Raw genomic sequence first — 26821 nt, 5'->3', positions numbered from 1 at the left:
TGGCTGTGTGCCTCTGAGGCCTCCAGGACTGGTAGAAGCCTGGAGCTGTAGTTAAAATCCAGTGGCTGGCTGTGATGCCTCGAGGGTGGGCTGCTGCGTGCTGGACTGATGCCACACCCTCCCTCCCCTCCCCTATCCCATTGTTCCAATCCCTGACAAGTTGCAAGTGCCTCTCTATTCACGCTGACGGTGGGGGGTGGGCGGGCCTTTGTGTGGCAGCCATTGCGTCGGACACACGCTCTCATTTGATAGACGCGTGCTGACAAAAGAGAAAAGGGGGACACTTGGGTTAATTATTTGCGGCGCTACTGTGAAAAGGGGAGAAGCGGCGGCCATCTGTGATTCGTGCTTCTAATCTGTGCTTTGCCCACACTGTGGACCCACACTCCTCCCATGATCCCCCCCTCCCTCTCTGCCCCAAAATCCCTGCTTTTGTCCTGGCACGCTTGTTTAGGGAGTATTGTCATTATTTTGGTTAGCCTGTCTTCTCACTGGGTTTTGGGAGTGGACAGATATGGTGTTGTAAGTATCCTGGGCTCTGAGTTATTCCTCTCTGCCGTGGCCATTCTGTAAGGCAGAGAAGGTCAACGTTCTCTCCTCTCACTTCCTCTCCTCCTCTCTCATCTCCTCTCCTCTCTTCTCCTCTCTGCCTGAAGAGCTGAAAGTGTCTTTTGTTGATCCTGGGCCACTCTCCACTCTGACGCTTTTGTTTCATAGCAACGAGACTAAACAACTGGTCTGATCTCTCTCTCTCTTTCTCTCTCACTGGATAAGTGCTTTGACTGGCACATGCTCCTCCTCTCTGCCCTGTTACAAGTGTACATTGACACATGGCAGTCCTGTTGTAGCCCACTAAATGCTTGAATCTCTGTTTATCTGCACCAATCAGGCCATTCGTTTGGGATCAATACTGTTTTTGTAGCCCGTCAAGGTCATTCAGGGAACAAGCCTCGAGTCTAAAACACCACCGACCAAACTGCAATCGATGTTGTTGAAGACAATTACCCCTCCTCTTATAGGGTGCAGTAAAACTTCTGAACGATAACACTTGGACTTGGCTTTTTTTAAGTCGGCCTGTCTTTGCGTGGCACCAGATGTTTGTTGACGAGTCTGGCCCCGCTGGGCACAGACGTCAATTCAACGTCTTTTCCACGTTGGTTCAATGTAATTTAATAGAAATGACTTGGAAACAACGTTGATTCAACCAGTGTTTGCCCAGTGGTGCCTTTCTGCACGAACACTCTCCGTTAAATGTAGGATTGGCTAGGGGATGTGACTGGCTGCCTGTTTTTAGGCTGCTGCTGCCGGGATCCCCGCTGTTCTCATTGCCCTAGAAAATTCTGCAAGCTTTTCTCTCGGCTTCCAGTGAGAGCGCCCGCCTGTAGACAGACAGTGGAGGGAGACAGAGTCACAGAGACATGCCGACTTAAAAGCTTATCGATCTCTCAGAGCTAGCCTGACTCCACTCTCTCCAACTCCGCTGTCTGATCTCCCAGTGGGTCACTACAACAGACTGCCCACCCGTCCAGGGTGAAAGCATTCCTGGCTGCCTCGCATCGCATGTGTGGGTTCACTTGGGGCCAAAGGTCACAGGCGAAGAGGGACCTGGCTTTATGGTATTTTTTGGGCACGTGGGGGTGATTGTATGGGGCTCACTCAGCCTCCTTTGTGTGTCCCTCCTGTCTGGTCCCGTACCCCACCTCCGCCCCCCACCACCCGGCAGCTGTCCCCCCTCCATTAACATGACAAAGTGGCGTGGTTCTGTTCCCCACCAGGGACGCTGCTAGCTTTCATGGTGGGGCCATTTGGGCCAGCCCAGCCCTGCTGTGGGCCATCTGTGTTTGGCCTCTACTCTTACTCTCCTCTCCTACTGTGAGTCACTCAGAGCAGGGCAGGGTGTGACAGACAGTTAGACCACTGGGGCCTCCTAGAATACCATGAGGTAATTCACATTATACCCAATCAGAGCGAGACAAAGTTAAACATGACATTGTCACTCCAACTACGGTCTTAGAGGGACGATGTAAGAATGTGAGTGTCGTTTTTAAACCAGAGCCGCATGAGGTAATGGTATGGCCCAGACAGACACAGAAATACCCAGTCACCACTGCCTCTCCATCTTTCCACATTGAAGAGGGGCGTGTGGATGAGAGAGGGGGATGAGAGGAAGAGGGAGGGACAGGAAGTCAATCAAGTGATGTCATGCGTGAAACCTGTTGAGGAAGAAAGTGGAGGCTGTAGGGACTTGTCTTTTGGTAGCACTTTGTTTTCTTCTCACAAGTCTCTTGCGGTCGGTTAACTGCTTTAGGGGATGTTGTGAAATATATGTTCTGGATGTTTCCATACTGATGCATAGGAAATATCCTGGGGCTTGAAAGCCACACACCTTCCTCTCTGCTGAAATAGAATTTTGTCATATATTTCAACACTGTTATTGATACGCACTCTTATTTCCCAGCACCGTGTAGCAGTTAGTTCATCTGGTGACAAACTCGTATGCATCCCTAGTGATCTCACTATGTGCCTCTAGGACGGTTCAGCCTATCATATCCCAGGATTAGATTCACACACCCTCAGTAATACACGACCGGTGCTTGACCCTGCGATGTTATTTCTCTGTGCTCAGTCCTGGATGTAAATGTGGTGCTCGGCCGCAGTGGAAGCTTAATTAAAAGTGAACGGTGTTCTCTGAGGAGACCCTAATCATGGAAAAAGGAATTCGAGGATTACTTCACTGATATTTTCCCTGACCCGGTCTGTAATATCAACTTGCCCCGTAGCACTCACATATATAGCCATTATATGCTTTGAAAGGCTGGTCATGGCTCACATCAACACCATCATCCCAGACAGCCTGAACCCACTCCAATTCTCATACTGCCCCAACAGATGACACAATTGCTATTGCGCTCCACACTGCCCTCACCCACCTGGACAAAAGGAATACCTATTTAAGAATGCTTTTCATTGACTACAGCTCAGCATTCAACACCATAGTCCCCTCAAAGCTCATCACCAATTTCAGGACCCTGGAACTGAACACCTCCCTCTGCAACTGGATCCTGGACTTCCTGACGGACCGCCTCCTGGCGGTGATTGTAGGCAACAACATATCCGCAACACTGACCCTCTACACGGGGGCCCCTCAGAGGTGTGTGCTTAGTCCCCTTCTGTACTCCCTGTTCACCCACGAATGTGTGGTCACGCAAGACTCCAACACCATCATCAAGTTTGATGACGACACGAAAGTGGTGGGACTGATCACTGATGACGGTGAGACAGCCTATAGGTAGGAGGTCAGAGACCTGACAGTGTGGTGCCAGGACAACAACCTCTCCTTCAACGTCAGCAAGACAAATAAGCTGATCGTGGATTACCGGAAACGGAGGGACGAGCACATACCCATCCACATCAATGGGGCTGCAGTGGAACGGGTTGAGAGTTTCAAGTTCCTCTGTGTCCACATCACGAAGGAATTAACATGGTCCACACACACAGTTGTGAAGAGGGCACAACAGTGCTTCTTCCTCCTCAGGAGGCTGAAAAGCTTTGGCACGGGCACTCAGATCCTCAACATTCTACACCATTGCTGCACCATTGAGAGCATCTTAACTTTCTGGTACGGCAACTGCAAGGCCCTCGACTCTACAATGGGTGGTGAGTACAGCCCTGTACATCACTGGGTCCGAGCTCGCTGCTATCCAGGACCTCTATACCAGGCGGTGTCAGAGGAAGGCCCCAAAAATGGTCAGACTCCAGTCTCCCAATCCATAGACTGTTCTCTCTGCTACCGCACGGCAAATAGTACCAGTGCACCAAGTCTGGAACCAACAGGACCCTGAACAGCTTCTATCCCCAAGCCACAAGACTGCTAAACAAGACTACTAAATAGCTGATAAAATGGCTACCCGGACGACCTGCATTGACCTTTTTTGCGCTAACTCTCTTGCACTGACTCTATGCACACACACTGGACTCTTACCGACACACTCACACATACTTACACTGACACCCCAACACACACATATATACACACACATATACACTATGGTTCTCAGAGTTGTGGCTGCACAAGGACATGGATAATATACATCTAGCTGTTTTTTCCATGCATCGTCAAGACCTTACGACAGCGCTCTGTAAGGGTGTGTCTTTGTTAACATCAGCTGGTGCGCAATCTGTAATATTAAGGAAGTCTCAAGGTTCTGCACGCCTGAGTTAAGCTGTAAACCATACCATTTACCAAATAGTTTTCATCTATATTTTGCAGGCTGTCTGCATTGACCCTTTTTGCGCTAACTTGTTGTTTACGAAGCATGTGACGAATAACATTTTGATTTCACACACACACACACCTACACACACCCACACACACACACACACCCACACACACACACACACACACACACACACACACACACACCTACACACACCCACACACACACACACACACCACACACACACACACACACACACACACACACACACACACACACACACCACACACACACACACACACACACACACACACACACACACACACAGTCCCGTACCCCTTCATACATTCAACCTCCAGCTGTGTACTCCCTCTAGCACCAGGGTCAGCGCACTCTCAAATGTTGCTTTTTGCCATCATTGTAAGTCTGCCACACACACACACACTATACGATACATTTATTAAACATAAGAATGAGTGTGAGTTTTTGTCACAACCTGGTTCGTGGGAAGTGATAAAGAGCTCTTATAGGACCAGGGCACAAATAATAATATAATAATAATCAACAATTTTGCTCTTTATTTAACCATCTTACATATAAAACCTTATTTGTTCATCAAAAATGGTGAATAACTCACCACATGTTAAGGAGAAGGGTGTGCTTGAAAGGATGCACATAACTCTGCAATGTTGGGTTGTATTGGAGAGAGTCTCAGTCTTAAATCATTTTCCACACACAGTTTGTGCCAGTATTTAGTTTTCATGCTAGTGAAGGCCGAGAATTCACTCTCACATAGGTATGTGGTTGCAAAGGGCATCAGTGTCTTAACAGCGCGATTTGCCAAGGCAAGAAACTCTGAGCGCTGCCCTATCCAGAAATATGGCAGTGAATTCTGATTCAATTTTCACAGAACCACTTTTTGCAATTTTGATGAGGCTCTCTTGTTCAGATATCAGTGGACTGGAGGCAGGGAATGAAAGGGATAATGTATCCAGTTGTTTGTGTCATCTGTTTCGGGAAAGTACCTGCGTAATTGTGCACCCAACTCACTCAGGTGCTTCACTATATCACATTTGACATTGTCCGTAAGCTTGAGTTCATTTGCACACAAAAAATCATACAATGATGGAAAGACCTGTGTCGTCTTTGTTAATGCAGACAGAGAAGAGCTCCAACTTCTTAATCATAGCCTCAATTTTGTCCCGCACATTGAATATAGTTGCTGAGAGTCCCTGTAATCCTAGATTCAGATCATTCAGGCGAGAAAAAACATCACCCAGATAGGCCAGTCGTGTGAGAAACTCATCATCATGCAAGCGGTCAGAAAAGTGAAAATTATGGTCAGCAAAGAAAACTTTAAGCTCGTCTCTCAATTTAAAAAAAACGTGTCAATACTTTGCCCCTTGATAACCAGCGCACTTCTGTATGTTGTAAAAGCTTTACATGGTAGCTGCCCATATCATTGCATAATGCAGAAAATGCATGAGAGTTCAGGGACCTTGCTTTAACAAAGGTAACCATTTTCACTGTAGTGTTCAAAACATCTTTCAAGCTGTCAGGCATTCCCTTGGCAGCAAGAGCCTCTCGGTGGATGCTGCAGTGTTACCCAAGTGGCGTCGGGAGCATCTGCTTGCACACGCGTTATCACTTCACTATGTCTCCCTGTCATGGCTTTTGCGCCATCAGTACAGATACCAACACATCTTGAACCCCAAAGTCACAAAGCTGTCCAGTACTTTAAAAATATAATCTCCTGTTGTCCTGGTTTCCAGTGGTTTGCAGAAGAGGATGTCATCCTTAATTGACCCCCCATAAACGTAACGGACATATACCAGGAGCTGTGCCAGGCCCGCCACATCTGTTGACTCATCCAGCTGTAATGCATATAATTCACTGGCTTGTATGGAAAGCAGGTATTGTTTCAAAACATCTCCTGCCATGTCACTGATGCGTTGTGAAACAGTGTTGTTTGATGAAGACATTGTCTGTATAGTTTTTTGGTCCTTTTCCCCCAGCATTGTCCCAGCCATATCCGCGGCAGCAGGAAGAATTAAGTCCTCCACAATAGTATGGGGCTTGCCTATCCTAGCCCCTTGGTAGCTCACCATATAAGAAGCTTCTAGCCCCTTCTTATTAATGGTATCTGTTGCTTTCATACATGTCTTACTACTCGAAAGTCGTCTTTATTCTCGCTCAGAAAACTCCCGTGGCGTATTTCTCAAATTGTCACGTTTCGTTTCTAAATGTCTGCGCAAGAGTGAAGGTTTCCCGCGAGAGAGTAACGGTTCATGTGATTGGATGTTAATTATTTGACTAGGCTACCTGTATTTGCCGTTGTGTTGTTATTTCTCTGAACACTAGATGGTTTAATTGTATTTTTGGCAGTGAAACGAGGCGTACCCCCGACGGCGTTGCCCCAGTTTGGGAATACCTGCTACACACAATACCCCATGATGACAAAGAAAACGTTTTTTTTAGAAATGTTTGCAAATGTGTGTGTTTCGCTGTGTGTGGGAGGGAAAGGTTTTCAGCATCCTATTACTTTGTCTTTCAGTCCCTGTTTCTGTTTCTCCCATTCCCCTCTCTCTCTCTCTCTCTCTCTCTCTCTCTCTCTCTCTCTCTCTCTCTCTCTCTCTCTCTCCTCTCTCTCTCTCTCTCTCTCTCTCTCTCTCTCTCTCTCTCTCTCTCTCTCTCTCCTCTGCTCTGATCCCGCTCAGGAATAGGTCTTGTTGCTGTAAACACTGGTACATTTCCTCTTCAGCACAAGGTTGTGTTTGCGTTCAGTTTTTTTCCCTCTCATCTCATCTCAAGTGTAAGCAGCGCCAACTTCATCAGAGAGGAGTAAAGTCCCAGAAGGCTGAGGGAATTAGGAGACGAGAGAGAGAGAGAGAGAGAGAGAAAATCACACACTGCACGACTAGGAAAAACATAGGAGAACGAGGGCAGGAAGGAGGGAGGCTAAAGATAATCGCGTCGCAAGGTGTACAGGAGACACGTTGTGAGAGGGACTGAAAGAGGCGACAGATAGGGCAGTACTCTGTTACTATGACAAGCAATCAGAGGGTAGCCTAACACTCCAGTCCTCAGGTGCTGAAAACAGGCCTGACAGAGAACTCAACGTAGGCTGGGGGCTCCCCTCCATGGCTATTACTCTGAAAACTGTACCATGTGCAGTATTACAGCCGTCTGCAATGACCTGCCTTGTGGACACAATTAGAGGTTGAGTGGCCCACGTGTAATAGCTATTGTGTGTGTGTGGTGTGTGTGTGCGCGTGTGTGTGCGTGCAGAGCACTGGTGTTGCATATCAGGTCTCAGGCTCACTGCTGCCCCTTTGTTAGCCCCACCAGACATGTGACCCAATTCACTCTGCTTGCTCCCTCTACACACACACACACACACACACACACACACACACACACACACACACACACACACACACACCCTGGAGAGAGGAAAGCCATCGATCCTCTCTCTCAGGCAATTTACAGGCAAGAACCACAGTTTATTTACCAGACAGTAAAAAAAGAGAGTCTGGAGCATTTACTTCATGGTTAATTGGTGCCGTTAAATAGGCTGCATTCGGAATGTTTTGGGATGCCGCAAGGAGGTACACACACATACTCACACATTTCTCTATCCTCCATAGTTTTTTAGCAGATTGGTGACAATGTGTCTTTGTAGTGGGGAACAGAACATGCTTTTGGTTGAGAGAGAGAGAGAGAGAGAGAGAGAGAGAGAGAGAGAGAGAGAGAGAGAGAGAGAGAGAGAGAGAGAGAGAGAGAGAGAGAGAGAGAGAGAGAGAGAGAGAGAGAGAGAGAGAGAGAGAGAGAGAGAGAGAGAGAGAGAGAGAGAGAGAGAGAGAGAGAGAGAGAGAGAGAGAGAGAGAGAGAGAGAGAGAGAGAGAGAGAGAGAGAGAGAGAGAGAGAGAGAGAGAGAGAGAGAGAGAGAGAGAGAGAGAGAGAGAGAGAGACATATATATTATTATATTGAACAAAGTCACACATCGATCCCAGTGTTTTTTAGATGAGTGTCTGGACTTGGCTCTGGCCAGCACTGGACCGGACAGTGGGGCTGTGTCCCGAAGCTCAGAAGATGATTGGACAGGAGGAGAGTCACGAGTTATTTACTTCTGTGGGCTTAGCTGATTGGTATCTGATTTGCGACAATCGTTTGGAAAGTTGAGCTGTATCTCATACAGTGTGGCTAACAGGGATTTCGGATCACACCATTCCCAGACAATTGATACACACACTTGACATGAGCCTGGCTGAAAGCACACGTACACTGGAGCTCATCCATGCACATAATGTTTGAATCATAGTAGCACAGCAACACAAGTCAACTGCATACATAGTTACTTTCAAACTGGCCCAGTGTATCTTTAGTGTACTCTGTTCGTATACTCCTAACAGTAGAGTGCATTTGAGTATGGATGTACTTTGTGTGCACACACACTTGCTGTTGAGGTTTGGGAAATGCCTGCGGCTTGTGGTATGTTTCAGGAAATGACATCATCCAGCAACAGTTGGTGCAGGTTTCTAATTTCCATACCAAACCCATGGAAATAGTCTGTCTGTTTGGGCTTGCCATAATGTTGGAAGAATTGTGTGCAATAAAGATGAATACAACAAGAAAACACAGGGCTATATTGTTGTCATAGACGGTGTATAGAAGAAGAACCAAAGTGTGTCTAAAAGTTGGAACGAGAGTAGGAAAAAGAGGATGATACAAGGAGGGGGAGAGTTGTGAGAAGAGATGAGGAATCGCTGACATGGATAGAAAAAGGGAAAGAGAGGAAAAGAGATACCTATAGGAGAGAGAACATGACAACTATGTACATACAATGAAAATAACTGACACAGAGTTTGAGAATGGAGAGATGAGATGAGCACTTTTGGAAAACCTTGTACTCAGATAATGTCTGATAATGTGAGTCTGACTTGAATTTGTACAAGTGTCACAGCAAAGTACACATGGGAATACAATGTCAGACATTTTGTATTTATGCAACAACAATGTGTTATCACTGTGCTTGATCTAATAGCACAACCAAATGACCTGGATTGCAGTTGAGATGACATGAAAAGTGCCACAGTGATCAACGCTGTTCAAGATTCTGTGCAGATTATTATAGACATATTGTGAAGACTTCCACTGACCCGCGACCTTTACATGATATCTTGAACCTGCACACGTTCTAGGATTACAGATGAAGACATTTATAGTTACATAACCTTAAAATGTGGCCATGGATGTGGTTCTCATTTGAAGGTTGAGTAAATACTGTTCCATTAGTTTGTAATGATAGACAGGCTACTTAATGTATTGTAAAAGGGATATTGATTGTGTTTGTTTGTCAACGCAACGAAATATCAACATTTGAAGGAGATGTCTGTTTTGTGCCACTGAGCCTGGCTTTAATTCCATGTCTACAAATTAAAAATGGATATGTTGGATTCGTGTCTCCATCTCAACCAAAAATCGAATGGCATTTAAAGTTTGATTTGATTTAGTCCTATTCTTTAACTTAGATTTTTGGTTGAGATGGAGACATGAATTCAACATATTAATTAACAATTGAAGATTACTTTTGAAATCAATCAAAGCTTGAAACCCTAGGCCTGTATTGTCTATTTTTAGTTGAACCCTGGGTTAAATTGAAACAATAGCTGTTGATGACTCATCAATATTTAGGCCGATGTTGGATTTGCTGATACATGACGTAGAAAAGATGGTTCCATTTCATTTGCTCTGTTAAATCTACCTTTTGGAATGCCTTTGATAGCAACAGTGAATCTAGTTATAGTAAGAAATCTTTTGCTAATCATTCTCACGATAGCACATTGCTATTAGTCAGTGACAAATATGGAAGTCAAGTAGGACTGGACTTGGTTAAAACCCTGGATGGGAGATCAAATGGATAGCTGTACATAAATCAATTCTCCAGTAGGAGGTACTGCCCAGCTTATTTTTTATTTGTTTTGATAATGTTGGAGATCTGACATTGTTTCAAAGGTACAAATTCAACAAATTTTATAAAATGTTTGTCTATGTTAAAAATTGGTTACCATGATAACATAATCCTGTGGTTAAAATTAAACCCTCAAAACAACAGTTGATGATTTTTTTTCAAATCCAATGTATTTTCCATATAGATTCCACGTCACTATTTTTGACAAATCATGTGTATTGTGGGATGTGTATTGTGGGTTTGCATGGTAGTGCATGTGAGTCTGTAATATTTTTTTCACAAGCACAAATTATTTAGTATCGAGCATTTGTACAGCACAGGAGGTTGGTGGCACCTTAATTGGAAAGGACGGGATCATGATAATGGATGGAGCGGACCGCGTGGAATTGTATCAAATCATCAAACAGACATTATTATGAGCCGTCCTCCCGACAGCAGCCTCCTGTGTTGTACAGGCAGGCTATTTGATCATAATTGTTTCGACTGTTCGTGAGTGCGTGTTCGCGTGGGAGCGCTTGCGCGTGTGTGTCGGTTCATGGACATGAAAGAATATGTCTACCACCGCAGGTCCTGGCTTACTCTAGCATAGTTAAACATCAGTAAAACGTTAGAGTTTACACGTTGAGCCACCACACATAAACACGTAGCACTGAAGCCACTCAAAAGTGGAACATCAGAGTACACACACACACAGCTTTGTTTTTGTGAATTTTTGGGGAGTAAAAATGTGTTTCCATTCAAAATCCTATTTTCCATAACCCTTAACCCAACCTTAACCCTAATCTAACCTCTAACGCTAAACCTAACTCCTAATCCTAACCCAAACGTTAAACCTTTCAAATTTGTATTGTTTTCCTACCTGTCAGGACGTTCTGGTGGCTTGTCAGGACATTGTGGTCTTGATAATGTAGGAAAACATGTACACACACACACACACACACACACACACACACACACACACACACACACACACACACACACACACACACACACACCAAGCCAGCTCTACTGGTGGGCCCTCATTTGGGTCATGAGAAATTCAATTAACAACACTGAGCAATCAATGTTCACAGTGCCTATGGCTCAGCACACCACACCACACCACACCAGGCTGCATGGCTATTTCTGTTGGGGTAAAACCTTTACTCCAGGGGTAGACAACTAGATTCAGCCGCAAGACGATTTTTGTCGATGTGGATGGTCGGGGGGTCAGAACATAATTATAATATTTTTTACACTGCAAATTGACCACAACTAAGCCCAAAAATAGATTTTTTTGAAAATAAGAATCATTATATACCTTGATTACATTGAGACACGATCACATATGTCTCTTTTTTATTTTTTATAATATATTTTTTTTAAATGATCACTCACAGGCCGGTTTTGGCACGCGGGCCGCCGGTTGCCTGCTTTTGTCTTCTCCATGATCCCATGGGAAAACAGAAAAACAACACAGTTGGGAAACCATAAAGATCCTGTAATCTAAATCCTAATTTAAATGCAATCCACAGGGGAAGATTACTCATAGTTTCGTTTAGGTGTGCACTCTAGTTAGCTCCATAGAAAAATAATGACTATATTCTAATTCTATGTGTAATCAACAGCAAGAACAAGGCTCTGGTGAGTGGTGAACAGCAGAGCTAGTGTTACCATGGGAATGATTAGGGTGTGATGGTGATGGTAAAACACTGGTTGATTGAATTCTTTGGAAGCCATTTTTGTTACGTAAGGAGGAATCTGAGCAGTATGTGTTCCCATCCAGCCCGTGAGGTCATCGTGTTCAATAACTATACCATTAATAGGCTTATGGGAGAGCTCAGCCCACCGCTGTATGCTTTGCCCACAGTGAATTATCAAGCTAATCTCTCTATATTACACAACACAGATGGACACACTTTCTTTCTGGCTGTCTCCCATTTTGTGAAGCTATCTCTCTTTCTTTGTCCTCCTCTCACGCACTGTCTATTTTTATAGATCTAGCTATCTCTCGCTCCCTCTTTCTCTCCCTTTATCTCTCTCTTCTCCAGCTGAGAGAGAGAGAGAGAGAGAGAGAGAGAGAGAGAGAGTTGCTTCCTTGTCTTTGGAGCAGTATAGTGCTTGGTGAATGAATGGCTCCCAGGCAGAGGTGAACGTGTGGCCAGGCAGGCTGCAGGCACAGAAAACCCCCCCATTCCAGATGGACGGATGAAACTGTATCACCGCTAGCCTAATCACCTCTCCGCTCCTCCCCCTCTCACTCTTTCATCTCTCATCCTCTCTCATTCTCATCCTCTCTGTGTCTCTCTGTCTGTCCTCTTCATCCTCCCATCCTCTCGGACAGGTTTTGGAGAGGCTGAAAATGAACCGTCCCTCTCACAGGCAATTCAGACAGGAGTGTGTGTGTGTTAGAGACACACGTACACATTACACACAGCGACAGGGGTGTGTGTGAATGTGTCTGTTGCCTTCTCTCCAAGTTAATCTCTTAAGAAGAGGTGTGGTTCTCTCTCTCTCTCTCTCTCTCTTTCTCTCTCTCTCTCGCTCGCTCTCTCTCTCTCTCTCTCTCTCTCGCTCTCTCTCTCTCTCGCTCTCTCTCTCTCTCTCTCGCTCTCTCTCTCTCTCTCTCGCTCTCTCTCTCTCTCTCTCTGATCCCCAAGCAGATTTTCATCGCATGTTCTGTTAGTTTAATTCTCCTCCGCTGCTGCTGCTGCCGCTGCGAGTCTCAGGGCGTTCTCTTTTTCGCATTTTTGAACACCCATCATCACCATCTTCATCATCTCTCCACTTCTTCTTCTACTGCTCTCTGCCTCTTCTTCTGCTTTCACTGGTCTGAGATGAGTTTGAGCGCTGAGATGGGGGAGGCCATCGAGCTAAGGTGAGTGTTTGTGGCTGGGGGGATTGGGGTGGGGGGGGGGGGTTAGAGTAGGATAGGCTGATGTGTTGCAGTAGCTGTGAACACAGGTCAATAGCCTAGCTCTAGCGTGTGTGTAGTTAGCGATAGCATTAGCCTCGGTTATTATTGGCCATAGCCATTTCAGCAGCTGTCAAAACTGATGGGGCGTCTACTGGCTTATTCCAAGAGCTCATAGTCTTAGCAGCTCTATTAGCCCCCGCGCCCATATGGAGCAGATTAGAGTCTCAGTTGATATGTTTATGTGCCGCGTGTGCGACATTAAATGTTTAGGGATGTTTTCATAGCAGAAAAGGAGGAATCTTAGTAGAAGAAGTAGCAGCAAAAGCCAAGTTAAGCAGACACAGGAGAAAAGTGGGACTGTTTTTGTCTTTTTGTTTGAGTGATTGGCAATGCAACACTTCTCTTATGTTGAGAAAAGGGAAATGTTTTTCACACGTTATTTCCTGCAGTGTGTGTTTGAGAAGGGTGAGATGTGAGTGCTGTCTGCACACTTGCTCTTGTCTGAATGACTCCTTGTGAATTAGAGAGCCTGTGGTTGATAAGAGCATGTGAGAGGTCTTCACATGGCTGCTGTGTTTTTACATTAGTCCTGCTGTTTAGGGAGCCCCTACAAACACACTGGACCAGCTGGACCGCCATGCCCGCTCTCTTTCTCCCCACCTACAAGGGCACAGGGGGATTTAGGTGTTTTTGTTGTTAATCTCCATGTCTTGGAGCACACACACAGGCATGTGTATCTCATCTTCACTCAGAGGCCCTTGGCTGAGAGCTTAGCCTGTGAAGAAAGGGAGGGACAGAGGAGTGTGACTAAGCTGAGGGCACAGCTGTGTGTTTGGGAGGGACATTACATTTATCTTTATTTAACAAGTCAAGTCAGTTAAGAACAAATTGTTATTTACAATGACGGCCTAGGAACAGTGGGTTAACTGCCTTGTTGAGGGGCAGAACAACAGATTTTTACCTTGTCAGCTCAGGTATTCGATCTAGCAACCTTTCGGTTACTGTCCCAACGCTCTAACCACTAGGCTACCTGCTGCCCCTAACATTTGGTAGGATTTACTCCACCCACACAGATAAGTCAAAGTGTTCTGATTTTGTAGCAGGTCTATGAGATGAGAAAAGGTGACATGGCACATAGGCTCTACTTGCACCATATGTCTCTGTGTCCCTGGCATAGAACGTCTTACCTTCACATCACAAACATATACCGTATTACCGTTACCCTTTAGCTTGTTATTCCCAAACCTCAATGCTCCTAACAGGTCTCACTGTGGTTGTATCCCAAATCAACACCCTATTCCCTATGTCAGTGGTTCTCAATCCTGGTCCCTGGGACCCAAAGGGGTATACATTTTGGTTATTGCCCTAGCACTACACAGCTGATTCAAATCATCAAAGCCTTTTGATGAGTTGATGATTTGAATCAGTCAAAAGTAGTGCACTACACAGGGAATAGGGTGGCATGTGGGACATGTCCACGTGTCTCTCAGTGATCTTATCTGAAAGGCAGATACAATACTGGATCATTGTTGGTCTCAAGTTGCTCCTGTCCTGTTTGATATTGATGTCCTTGATGAGTCATCACTTTGAGATCACTTGGCAGAGATGCTGGTTGGGAAAGCAGGTTGATTTGTTGCCAGAAAATGAAATGACACTACTTAGACACTGCTGCTGTAGCTTTACTGTAAACACATGACACTCCTTAGACACTACTGCTATATCTTTACTGTAAACACATGACACTCCTTAGACACTGCTGCTGTATCTTTACTGTAAACACATGACACTCCTTAGACAATGCTGCTGTATCTTTACTGTAAACCCATGACACTCCTTAGACAATGCTGCTGTAGCTTTACTGTAAACACATGACACTCTTAGACAATGCTGCTGTAGCTTTACTGTAAACACATGACACTCCTTAGACACTACTGCTATATCTTTACTGTAAACACATGACACTCCTTAGACACTGCTGCTGTATCTTTACTGTAAACACATGACACTCCTTAGACAATGCTGCTGTATCTTTACTGTAAACACATGACACTCCTTAGACAATGCTGCTGTATCTTTACTGCAAATGCATTCTGATAGATGCTTTGATAAATTTGGTTGGCACTAAATAGTAATGACTGTAATAGGAAGTCAATTTGCTCTCTCCTAGTTAGCAGTATGTATGTTTGGTAGTACTGGTCTGGGTGAATGTATGTTTGAGAACTGGAAAGTCACTGCTATGGAATCACTATGGAAATTCCAACTCGGCTTTGTCAGTTGGCACACTCACTCGACCCCTTCTTCGATGATGTGTATATATAATGGAAACAGAGAGCAGAAGATCCCACGCACGCATGCACACATGTCCACACACACACACACACACACACACACACACTGAAGCTCGACCCCATCCACATACACATGCAGACGGTTATTTTGACCTGTAGCCTTACATGCTGACCAGACTGCACACGTTGATTTTGTCCACCCACACCAGATGCGATGACGACACGCAGGTTGAAATATCAAAACAAACTCTGAACCAATTATATTAATTTGGGGACAGGTCAAAAAGCATGAAACATTTATGGAAATTAAGCTAGCTAGCTTGCTGTTGCCAGTTAATTTGTCGTTGGATATAAACATTGTTATCCTCTATGGGCTAGGTGGGACGCTCGCGTCCCACCTACGTAACAGCCACTTGCAGCCTGTGGCGCGATTTTCAAAACCTTAAAAATCCTATTACTTCAATTTCTCAAACATATGACTATTTTACAGCTATTTAAAGACAAGACTCTCGTTAATCTAACCACACTGTCCGATTTCAAAAAGGCTTTACAACGAAAGCAAAACATTAGATTATGTCAGCAGAGTACCAAGCCAGAAATAATCAGACACCCATTTTTCAAGCCAGCATATAATGTCACCAAAACCCAGAAGACAGCTAAATGCAGCACTCACCTTTGATGATCTTCATCAGATGACAACCCTAGGACATTATGTTATACAATACATGCATGTTTTGTTCAATCAAGTTCATATTTATATCAAAAACCAGCTTTTTACATTAGCATGTGACGTTCAGAACTAGCATACCCCGCAAACTTCCGGGGAATTCGCTAACATTTTACTAAATTACTCACGATAAACGTTCACAAAAAGCATAACAATTATTTTAAGAATTATAGATACAGACCTCCTCTATGCACTCGATATGTCCGATTTTAAAATAGCTTTTTGGTGAAAGCACATTTTGCAATATTCTAAGTACATAGCCCAGGCATCACGGGCTCGCTATTTAGACACCCGGCAAGTTTAGCACTCACCATAATCATATTTACTATTATAAAAGTTTGATTACCTTTTGTTGTCTTCGTCAGAATGCACTCCCAGGACTGCTACTTCAATAACAAATGTTGGTTTGGTCCAAAATAATCCATCGTTATATCCGAATAGCGGCGTTTTGTTCGTGCGTTCCAGACACTATCCGAAATGGTAAAGAAGTGTCGCGCGCATGGCGCAATTCGTGACAATAAAATTCTAAATATTCCATTACCGTACTTCGAAGCATGTCAACCGCTGTTTAAAATCAATTTTTACGCCATTTTTCTCGTAGAAAAGCGATAATATTCCGACAGGGAATCTCCTTTTCGGCAAACAGAGGAAAAAATCACAAAGGCGGGGGCGGTCGGGTCACGCGCATAAGCCCAGAGTCCCTTGATCGGCCACTTGAGAAAGGCGATAATGTGTTTCAGCCTGGGGCTGGAATGACGACATTCTGTTTTTTCCCGGGCTCTGAGAGCCTATGGAAGACGTGGGAAGTGTCACGTTAGAGCAGAGATCCTTAGTAAAAGATAGAGATGGAAAAGAAGTTCAAGAAATGGTCAGACAGGCCACTTCCTGTAAAGGAATCTCTCAGGTTTTGACCTGCCATTTGAGTTCTGTTATACTCACAGACACCATTCAAACAGTTTTAGAAACTTTAGGGTGTTTTCTATCCATATGTAATAAGTATATGCATATTCTAGTTACTGGGTAGGAGTGGTAACCAGATTAAATCGGGTATGTTTTTTATCCAGCCGTGTCAATACTGCCCCCTAGCCCTAACAGGTTAATTTACCTGAAATGCACAAGGTCCTCTACTCCGACAATTAATCCACAGATAAAATGGTAAACCGAATTCGTGTCTAGTCATCTCTCCTCCTTCCTTCAGGCTTCTTCTTCTTATTATTATTTTGGACTTAATATGGCGGTTGGCAAACAACTTTAGGTGCATTACCGCAACCGACTGGAGTGTGGACCTAAGTTAATCTTTCAATCCCCCCGTGGGTATATGCTCCTAAAAACCAATGAGGAGATGGGAGAGGCAGAACTTGCAGCGCGTTAAGCGTCACAAATAGAACCAATTTCTATTTTAGCACCTGGCCACGCAGACACGTGCGAGCAGTGTGGGTGCAATGATTGAATAACATGTATGTGTACATTTATTTTTGCAACGTTCGCGCAGAATAGCAAGACATTGTTTACTGTGCCATACATTACAAAAGGATTCAGGAAGAGCTCTGAGCTGTAAATGTTACTAATCTTCTGGAGAGAAAAATGCTGCCTCTGCAGAAACAAGACAAATACTGATAAGGCACATTTAATGCCTTTCAGCATTATGACTTAATGCATTTAACATTTGTTTGTTTTTTTGCGCCCTCCTTCACGCTTGCTGTTTGCGCTTGAAATGTGTCTCCACGGCCATAAATAATAAATAACGTGACAACTTTAAAGATATTCCCATGACTGCGTTGTTGTGTTCAGTACTAATATGGTGCTCTATTAGTGGGTTTGTGGAACTACTTCCAGAGAGTCCCACCACCTCACCTGTTGTCATGGTGATGCAGCTTATTCATGTACTTTATACGCTGAGGAATCCCAGAGACCAGCAGAGCAGAGCAGTGTGAGTGACAGGCAGTCAGAGACCAAGGCAGGGCATCACTCTCATTATACTAACTGACTTACTCTCTGACCAGCCTGTGGTTCAGTCTAATTGAGTTTGGGCCTTGGACCTTCTCAGCAGTGGTCTTCCCAGAAGCCCCTCGGCCTGTGGCTTCTTCTTCCTAATTGCATTAGGGCCACAGGAAGGACTGATGGTGGGTTGTGTCGCAGCCTGTTTAAAGCTAATTATGTCTGTTGCCATGCCGAGGTACATCAACTATCTGACCACAATAACAGATGCCCTGTGTGTTCTGACCCCCACACCCATCCGGGTCATCAGAGGTGTAAAGTAGTTAAGTAAAAAATATTTTAAAGTACTACTTAAGTAGTTTTTTGTGGTATCTGTACTTTACTTTACTATTTATATTTTTGACTACTTTTACTTTTACTTCACTACTTTCCTAAAGAAAATAATGTACTTTTTACTCCATACATTTTCCCTGACACCCAAAAGTAGTCGTTACATTTTGCATGGCTAGCAGGACAGGAAAGTGGTCCAATTCAGGCACTTATCAAGAGAACATCCCTGGTCATCCCTACTGCCTCTGATCTTGCGGACTCACTAAACACAAATGCTTCATTCGTCTGAGTGTTGGAGTGTTCCCCTGGCTATCCGTACATTTAAAAAACAAGAAAATGGTGCCATCTTGATTGCTTAATATAGGGAATTTGAAATGATTTATACTTATATACATTTTAGCAATTACATTTACTTTCAATACTTAAGTATATTTAAAACCAAATACTTTTAGACTTTTACTCAAGTAGTATTTTACTGGGTGACTTTTACTTGAGTCGTTTTCTATTAAGGTATCTTCACTTTTACCCAAGTATGACAATTGGATTCTTTTTCCACCACTGCGGGTCATCCGGGTCACCGCTGTTTGGAAGTGTGGGTGGGGGGTAAGATTGTGTGTGTGTGTGTGTGTGTGTGTGTGTGTGTGTGTGTGTGTGTGTGTGTGTGTGTGTGTGTGTGTGTGTGTGTGTGTGTGTGTGTGTGTGTGTGTGTGTGTGTGTGTGTGTGTGTGTGTGTGTGTGTGTGTGCGCGCGCCGTGTGTGATGTGTTTGTGTTGTATCAGAGGTTATGTATCAGTATAATCTGCTGTACATCAGAGTCCACAGTCCTGGCTGTCGCCCACACTGCCATCACAGCCTACACAAGGCATGCATGCTCCACGTTACTGTGTTGGAGGGTGATTGAATTACGGCATGGCCTAAGTGACATGAATGAAGGACAGAGACTGTCTGCTGGATGAACTATGAGAGGGAATGGGGAGAGAGACAGGGATGGAGAGAGAGACAGGGATGGAGAGAGAGACAGGGATGGAGAGCGAGACAGGGAAGGAGAGAGAGACAGGGAAAGAGAGCGAGACAGGGAAAGAGAGAGAGACAGGGAAAGAGAGAGAGACAGGGAAAGAGAGAGACAGGGATGGAGAAAGAGACAGGGATGGAGAGAGAGACAGGGATGGAGAGAGAGACAGGGATGGAGAGAGAGACAGGGATGGAGAGAGAGACAGGGAAAGAGAGAGAGACAGGGAAAGAGAGAGAGACAGGGAAAGAGAGAGACCAGGAAAGAGAGAGGGCTGGAAAGGTACTGTATGTAAGTGTGACGGTGGAATGATATATGGTCGGGATTGAGGAGAAACAATGTTTAGTTGCACAATGATGGGTGAGAGAGTGGTGCTATGTGATGGATGGTGGTGCTACAGGCAGTAGTTAGCATTAGAGGTCGACCGATTAATCGGAATGGCCGATTAATTAGGGCCGATTTCAAGCTTTCATAACAATTGGAAATCGGTATTTTTGGACGCCGATTTGGCCGATTTTATTATTATTATTATTTATTTTTTATTTAACCTTTATTTAACTCGGCAAGTCAGTTAAGAACACATTCTTATTTTCAATGACGGCCCAGGAACGGTGGGTTAACTGCCTTGTTCAGGGGCAGAATGACAGATTTTTACCTTGTCAGCTCGGGGATTCAATCTTGCAACCTTACGGTTAACTAGTCCAACGCTCTAACCACCTGCTTTACATTGCACTCCACGAGGAGCCTGCCTGTTACGCGAATGCAGTAAGAAGCCAAGGTAAGTTGCTAGCTAGCATTAAACTTATCTTATAAAAAACAATCAATCAATCATAATCACTAGTTAACTACACATGGTTGATGATATTACTAGTTTATCTAGCCTGTCCTGCGTTGCATATAATCACTTAGGTACACGTTGCTCCAACGTGTACCTAACCATAAACATCAATGCCTTTCTTAAAATCAATACACAAGTATATATTTTTAAACCTGCATATTTAGTTAATATTGCCTGCTAACATGAATTTATTTTAACTAGGGAAAATGTGTCACTTCTCTTGCAAACAGAGTCAGGGTATATGCAGCAGCTTGGGCCGCCTGGCTCGTTGCGAACTGTGAAGACTATTTCTTCCTAACAAAGACAGCCGACTTCGCCAAACGGGGGATGATTTAACAAAAGCGCATTTGCGAAAAAAGCACAATCATTGCACGACTGTACCTAACCATAAACATCAATGCCTTTCTTAAAATCAATACACAGAAGTATATATTTTTAAACCTGCATATTTAGCTAAAAGAAATCCAGGTTAGCAGGCAATATTAACCAGGTGAAATTGTGTCATTTTGCGTTCATTGCACGCAGTCAGGGTATATGAATCAGTTGGGGCCGCCTGGCTCATTGCGAACTAATTTGCCAGAATTTTACGTAATTATGACATAACATTGAAGGTTGTTCAATGTGACAGGAATATTTAGACTTAGTGATGCCACCAGTTAGATAAAATACGGAACGGTTCCGTATTGCACTGACAGGAAAAACGTTTTGTTTTCAAAATGATAGTTTCCGGATTTGACCTAAGGCTCGTATTTCTGTGTGTTATTATGTTATAATTAAGTCTATGATTTGATAGAGCAGTCTGACTGAGTGGTGGTAGGCACCAGCAGGCTCGTAAGCGTTCATTCAAACAGCACTTTTGTGCGTTTGCCAGCAGCCCTTCGCAATGCATTGCACTGTTTATGACTTCAAGCCTATCAACTCCCAAGATTAAGCTGGTGTAACCCATGTGAAATGGCTAGCTGGTTAGCCGGGTGCGCGCTAATAGCGTTTCAAACGTCACTCGCTCTGAGACTTGGAGTAGTTGTTTCCCTTGCTCTACATGGGTAACGCTGCTTCGAGGGTGGCTGTTGTCGATGTGTTCCTGGTTCGAGCCCAGGTAGGAGCGAGGAGAGGAACGGAAGCTATACTGTTACACTGGCAATACCAAAGTGCCTATAAGAACATCCAAAAGTCAAAGGTATATGAAATACAAATCGTATAGAGAGAAATAGTCCTATAATTCCTATAATAACTACAACCTAAAACTTCTTACCTGGGAATATTGAAGACTCATGTTAAAAGGAACCACCAGCTTTCATATGTTCTCATGTTCTGAGCAAGGAACTTAAACGTTAGCTTTTTTTACATGGCACATAGTGCACTTTTACTTTCTTTTCCAACACTTTGTTTTTGCATTATTTAAACCAAATTAAACATGTTTCATTATTTATTTGAGGCTAAATTGATTTTATTGATGTATTATATTAAGTTAAAATAAGTGTTCATTCACTATTGTTGTAATTGTTATTATTACAAATAAAAAAATTAACAAATCGTCCGGTTAATCGGCATCGGGGTTTTTGGACCTCCAATAATCGGCATCGGTATCGGCGTTGAAAAATCATAATTGGTCGACCTCTAGTTAGCATTGTGACAATGGTGGAGAGAGCTGGGTTATATTCATAACGACACACCCACAAGCAATTATTTTTACGCAAAATGACAATGTGCATTTCATATTGGACAAGTTCAGGTATACCCTCCCTGTTTCATCCTGTTTTCTTCCCTTTGGTGCCTAATGAATAAGACCCAGTGCTGGTGAACTGAGGATAAACAGGGTTGGTGGGGGGTAGAGAGGAGACCGTCCTAGGCAGACAGGAAGTCTGTGCTGGTTAGAGAGAGTGTCAGTCCGTCAGGCTGAAGACTGCCTTTACACATGACAGCCTCTGTTCCAGCTGTCTCTCCACATCAGCTTTCACACACACCCACCCACGGACGCACCAGCACACAGCCCACGCTCATTATAATATGCATAACCATCCCGTTCCAGTACACAGTATAGGCCTTCATACTGTACTGTAACCACCAGAGCGTCAATGTTGTATTTGTTCAGTGTTTCCAGTACAGACTACAGATGGTGATGTATTAGTAGTGTTCTGATACAGTTCTGGCCTGTCCTCTCCTCAGGGGTTTCTCTGTATCAAATGAACTATGGCTAATGTGACATCGACAGGAAGGACCGCTGACCCCAGAGTTGCGTATCCCTGGAATGAAGTGGGGCCGACCTCTTCTCCCAGGGTCAGAAAGCAGTCAAAACACTGCTGCCCCTGTTTATGTGGGCTTGGTTCCGCTCCCTCATTCCACAACCACACACACACAGAGAGAGAAGGGGTGGAGGGAGGGGGGGTTGGATATGTGGAATGGAGAGAGGGGGGAGCGGAAACAGACGGTTGTCGTGGGGACAAGCCGACTCTTTTCTTTCTCTGGGTCGCTCAGTATTTACATTTAGTGTCCGAGAGGCCCCGGAAATTGGATCATCCTGAGGCAGCACAGTGTGTATGTGATCTATTACATTTTTTTATAAATACACACACAAAAAAAATAGAATGCAGGTAACATCATAAAGAAGATTCCTGTTTTTACAGAATAGACGTTTTGTCCCTCACCAGTCCCTCAGTAAATCATTTTTGCCATGGCCGGGGGAATGTTCCCGCAACACTCCCTGATCTCCAGTAGAATCTAAGCATTAGCTGTCTCTCACAGTGTGGCGGCTGCTTACCCCTGACCACGGCTAGTTGGTCTATTTCTCATTTGCTTTGATAAACGTTTTCCCTGCTCCCTGCCCTGCCGTCAGGCTTTTCTAACTGTGGGAGACCATGATACTTTACTGAGATAATAACTATATTACCTCAGTAACGGTAATAAACTCAGTCAACTCTGTTGTTCGTCTACAGACTTACCATTACTGAATGAACTAGACTGATGTTCTACTAACCTAGTGTGCATGTGGAGTGTTTTTTTAAATGTTGTTTTATTTTTACCTCAATTTCGTGATTACAATCTTGTCACATCGCTGCAACTCCCCAACGGGCTTTGGAGAGGCGAAGGTCAAGTCATCGAAACCGCCCGAACCTTCTTAACACCTGCACCATTGTGTTGGAGGAAACACCATTCAGCTGACGACCGAAGTCAGCCTGCAGGCGCCCGGCTCGCCAGGAGGAGTCGCTAGAGAGCGATGAGCCAAGTAAAGCCTCCCCGGCCAAACCCTCCCCTAACCCGGACAATGCTGGGACAATTGTGTGCCGCCCTATGGGACTCCCGTTCACGGCCGTTAATGACACAGCCTGGGATCGAACCCCAAGTTGTATTGACGTGACAATACTGCGGCACAGTGCCTTAGACTGCTGCGTCACTCGAGAAGCCCTATGTGGAGTGGTTTTGTTTCAAACACTGTTTCCAAAGTCTTGAACAGGAATACGTATTTTCCATAGTCAAATTGAAATTCTGTTCCTCTCAAATTAATTTAGGATGGTTTAGCTCTAAATTCACTATCTTTGTGTGTGTACTCTGATGTTCCACTGTGAATAGCCTCAATGCTGTGTGTTTATGTGTGGTGGCACAACTCTGTTTTACTGATGATTTACTATGCTAGAGTCCATCCTAGTTTTATTAGGCTTCAGGTTTCACCACTATCTGTCAACCGTTTTTCCAGTTGCCTATCCTCCCACTCCTCCTCTCTCTCACAATTCAATTTCAATTCAATTTCAATTTAAGGAGCTTTATTGGCATGGAAACATATGTTTACATTGCCAAAGCAAGTGAAATAGATAATAAACAATACAAATTATCTTTCTCTCTTTCTCTATATGTTTGCCATCGTTTACCTCCAACCACTAATGCACACACACACACACACACCTCTTTCTCATCTTTGTTTTGTCATTCTCCCGTTTGGCTTCTCTCATAACTGCATACTGGTCTTGTTTTAATATCTTTTTACTTCACTTTCTCTGACACATACACACATACACACACACACACACACACACACCCACACACACACACACACACACACACACACACACACACACACACACACACACACACACACACACACACACACACACACACACACACACACACACACACACACACACACACACACACACACACTCCCTCCTGCCTGCTCTACTTCTCTGATTCCTGTTGTTAATATCGCAGAGGTTTATGTGCACCGTGACTGAGAGAGAAAAGAAAGCCCATGTAGCTGTAATCTAGTGCTCTGATTCCAGGCTTGTGTATCTGTGGCTAGAGCAAGGTGAACAAGGAGGAGGAGGAGGTGATGGAGAGATGCAAAGGAGGGATATAGGTCAGACTGACAGAGATGGAAATAGGAAGAAGGTTGATTAAGTCACAGAGGAGAGAAAATCTTAGAAAAGGGTGTAAGAACAGAGGTATTCGACATGTCACGGTTTGTATAACAGATGCACAGAGAGATACAGGGAGAGAAAGGGAGACATTCAGAGAGAGGGAGAGAGAGTGAGAGATGTAGAGAGAGAGAGAGAGAGAGACAGGTTGCTTATGCACACTGTCACACAATAATACCCAACCCCTAAGCCAGCCCAATCCCATGTTGCATGTGGAGACACTGCCATACGGGGTGGTATGTTTCCCTACTAGCTGTGTGTCTGGATGGCTTACGGTAAAGCTGGCCAGGGACGCACAGTGGGAGAGGACTGTCGCTTTCCCAGCTCACGGCTGCAGCTTGTCTCTCTCTCTCTCTCTCTCTCTCTCTCTCTCTCTCTCTCTCTCGTTCTCTCTCTCTCTCTCTCTCTCTCTCTCTCTCTCTCTCTCTCTCTCTCTCTCGTTCTCTCTCTCTCTCTCTCTCTCTCTCTCTCTCTCTCTCTCTCTCTCTCTCTCTCGTTCTCTCTCTGTCTCTCTCGCTCGTCGTTCTCCCTCCCACCCATGGAGCAGGTCCAACTCTCAGAGAGACACTCTTAAAGGGACAGGCCACTGCTGCAACTCCCTCCTGCAGCCTCAGACACAGACACACGAGAGAGGAGGAGGAGATCGATTGAGAGAGGAGAGAGAGAGATAGAGAAGATACCACTAATACACACACACACCTTTTAGATAGAGAGAGCGAGAGAGATGGGTATCTGAGGGGGAGAGAGGATAGAGTCCTTGCGGCTAGTCTACAGACATTTATAGTTGCTGTTTTGTGTTGATAAGGATAATGAATAAAGCTAATACTATTTATTGGATTTGAATGTATATCTGAAGCCCACAGTGCCTCACACTGTACAAGACAATACACCTTAAGATGCAGGGAGGGTTGGACTTGGCATTGGATGCTGACAGATGCAGCTTTCTCCTCAGTACAGGTTTCTTGGCGCGTTAGAATGCGTTTTCTAGCGCCGCTGTGTTTGTGTCTGCCAGCCAAACAGGGGAGTGGGTTTTAGGGAGGAGTGTGTATGAAGGAGGAGTCTGTGAGTGAGGACTGGTATATGTGTTATTGGCCAGCTCTGAGGCGGCTCCTCCTGGTTGTTTTGATTGGCTGTGATTGGTGCCCTGACAGTTTGCCCTCAAGCTCGAGCTGTATGCTGTTCTAATGGTGCTGCTCTGGCTGAAGGGCGTACTCATCACACACACACACACACACACACACACACACACACACACACACACACACACACACACACACACACACACACACACACACACACACACACACACACACACACACCACACACACACACTCCTGCCGCCAATGTAACATCAACATTGGGCTAACAAACATGACTCCCAAGCTATAACTCCTATATTGTCGTTGTTTCATTCAAAGGTCTCCGTTGCCAAACATGGAGTGCTGTGCAGAATGTTTACATTAGTCTCTTAAACTGTGCTGTGCAATATTTTAGTAGTGTTTAAACAACATGTTTCCTGCCTGATTAGTTGTGAATGTGAATCTCAGAGAGGCATAGAGAGAGAGAGGCAAAGAGAGAGAGAGAGAGAGAGAGAGGCAAAGAGAGGCAGAAAGAGAGACATGAAGTAAGAAACGGGGTGAAGGAGGGAGCAAACCGGGAGGATGACTTCAGTCTACGGTAAACAAAAGAAAGACAAAAAGCCATAAGTCATTCCCCGACCAAACACACTTTCCCAGTACAATGTACTCCAGATGTCTCCAGATGTCTTCAAATGAAAATATTGGGCGAGGTGCAACTATTTGTTCGTAGTTGAAACTTGGCATAGACCTATACTGTGTGTGTGTGTGTGTGTGTGTGTGTGTGTGTGTGTGTGTGTGTGTGTGTGTGTGTGTGTGTGTGTGTGTGTGTGTGTGTGTGTGTGTGTGTGTGTGTGTGTGTGTGTGTGTGTGTGTGTGTGTGTTTTTTGGGTGTTTTTCTATCCTCAAAATAAATCTATTCGGGGGACATTTCGGCGGGCCTCACAATGAAAAAGGCTATTTTAGACTTAGGTGCTAGGGTTAGAAGTTAAGGTTAGGTTAGGGGTTTGGGTTTTGGGGTTAAGTTTAGGGTTAGGTTAATGGTTAGGTTAAAGTTTATGGGTTAGGGAAAATAGGATTTTGAATGGGAATCAATTGTTTGGTCCCCACTAAGATAGTAAAAC

General features: G+C 44.5%; 1 protein-coding gene across 3 annotated transcripts in view; it reads left to right on the top strand.

Moving 5' to 3' along the window:
* LOC106580830 (numb-like protein) overlaps window positions 1-26821 on the top strand; it is a 64287-nt gene that overhangs the window by 14139 nt on the left and 23327 nt on the right. Inside the window, exon 1 of one of the 3 annotated variants that reach the window (XM_014162295.3) lies at window positions 12744-13046. The exons of the other annotated variants lie outside the window; for them this stretch is intronic. Within the exon in view, the coding sequence (XP_014017770.1) occupies window positions 13006-13046 (41 nt within the window). The 5' untranslated portion in view covers window positions 12744-13005. Of the gene's footprint in view, window positions 1-12743; window positions 13047-26821 lie in introns of those variants that run through there. 3 annotated transcript variants of the gene reach the window in all.

This window comes from Salmo salar, chromosome 20, assembly GCF_965601325.2.
Source record: "Salmo salar chromosome 20, fSalSal1, whole genome shotgun sequence".
NCBI classification, from domain to species: Eukaryota; Metazoa; Chordata; class Actinopteri; order Salmoniformes; family Salmonidae; genus Salmo; species Salmo salar.
Note: the sequence above shows the minus strand (reverse complement) of the source record. Positions and strands in the feature narration are given on the sequence as shown.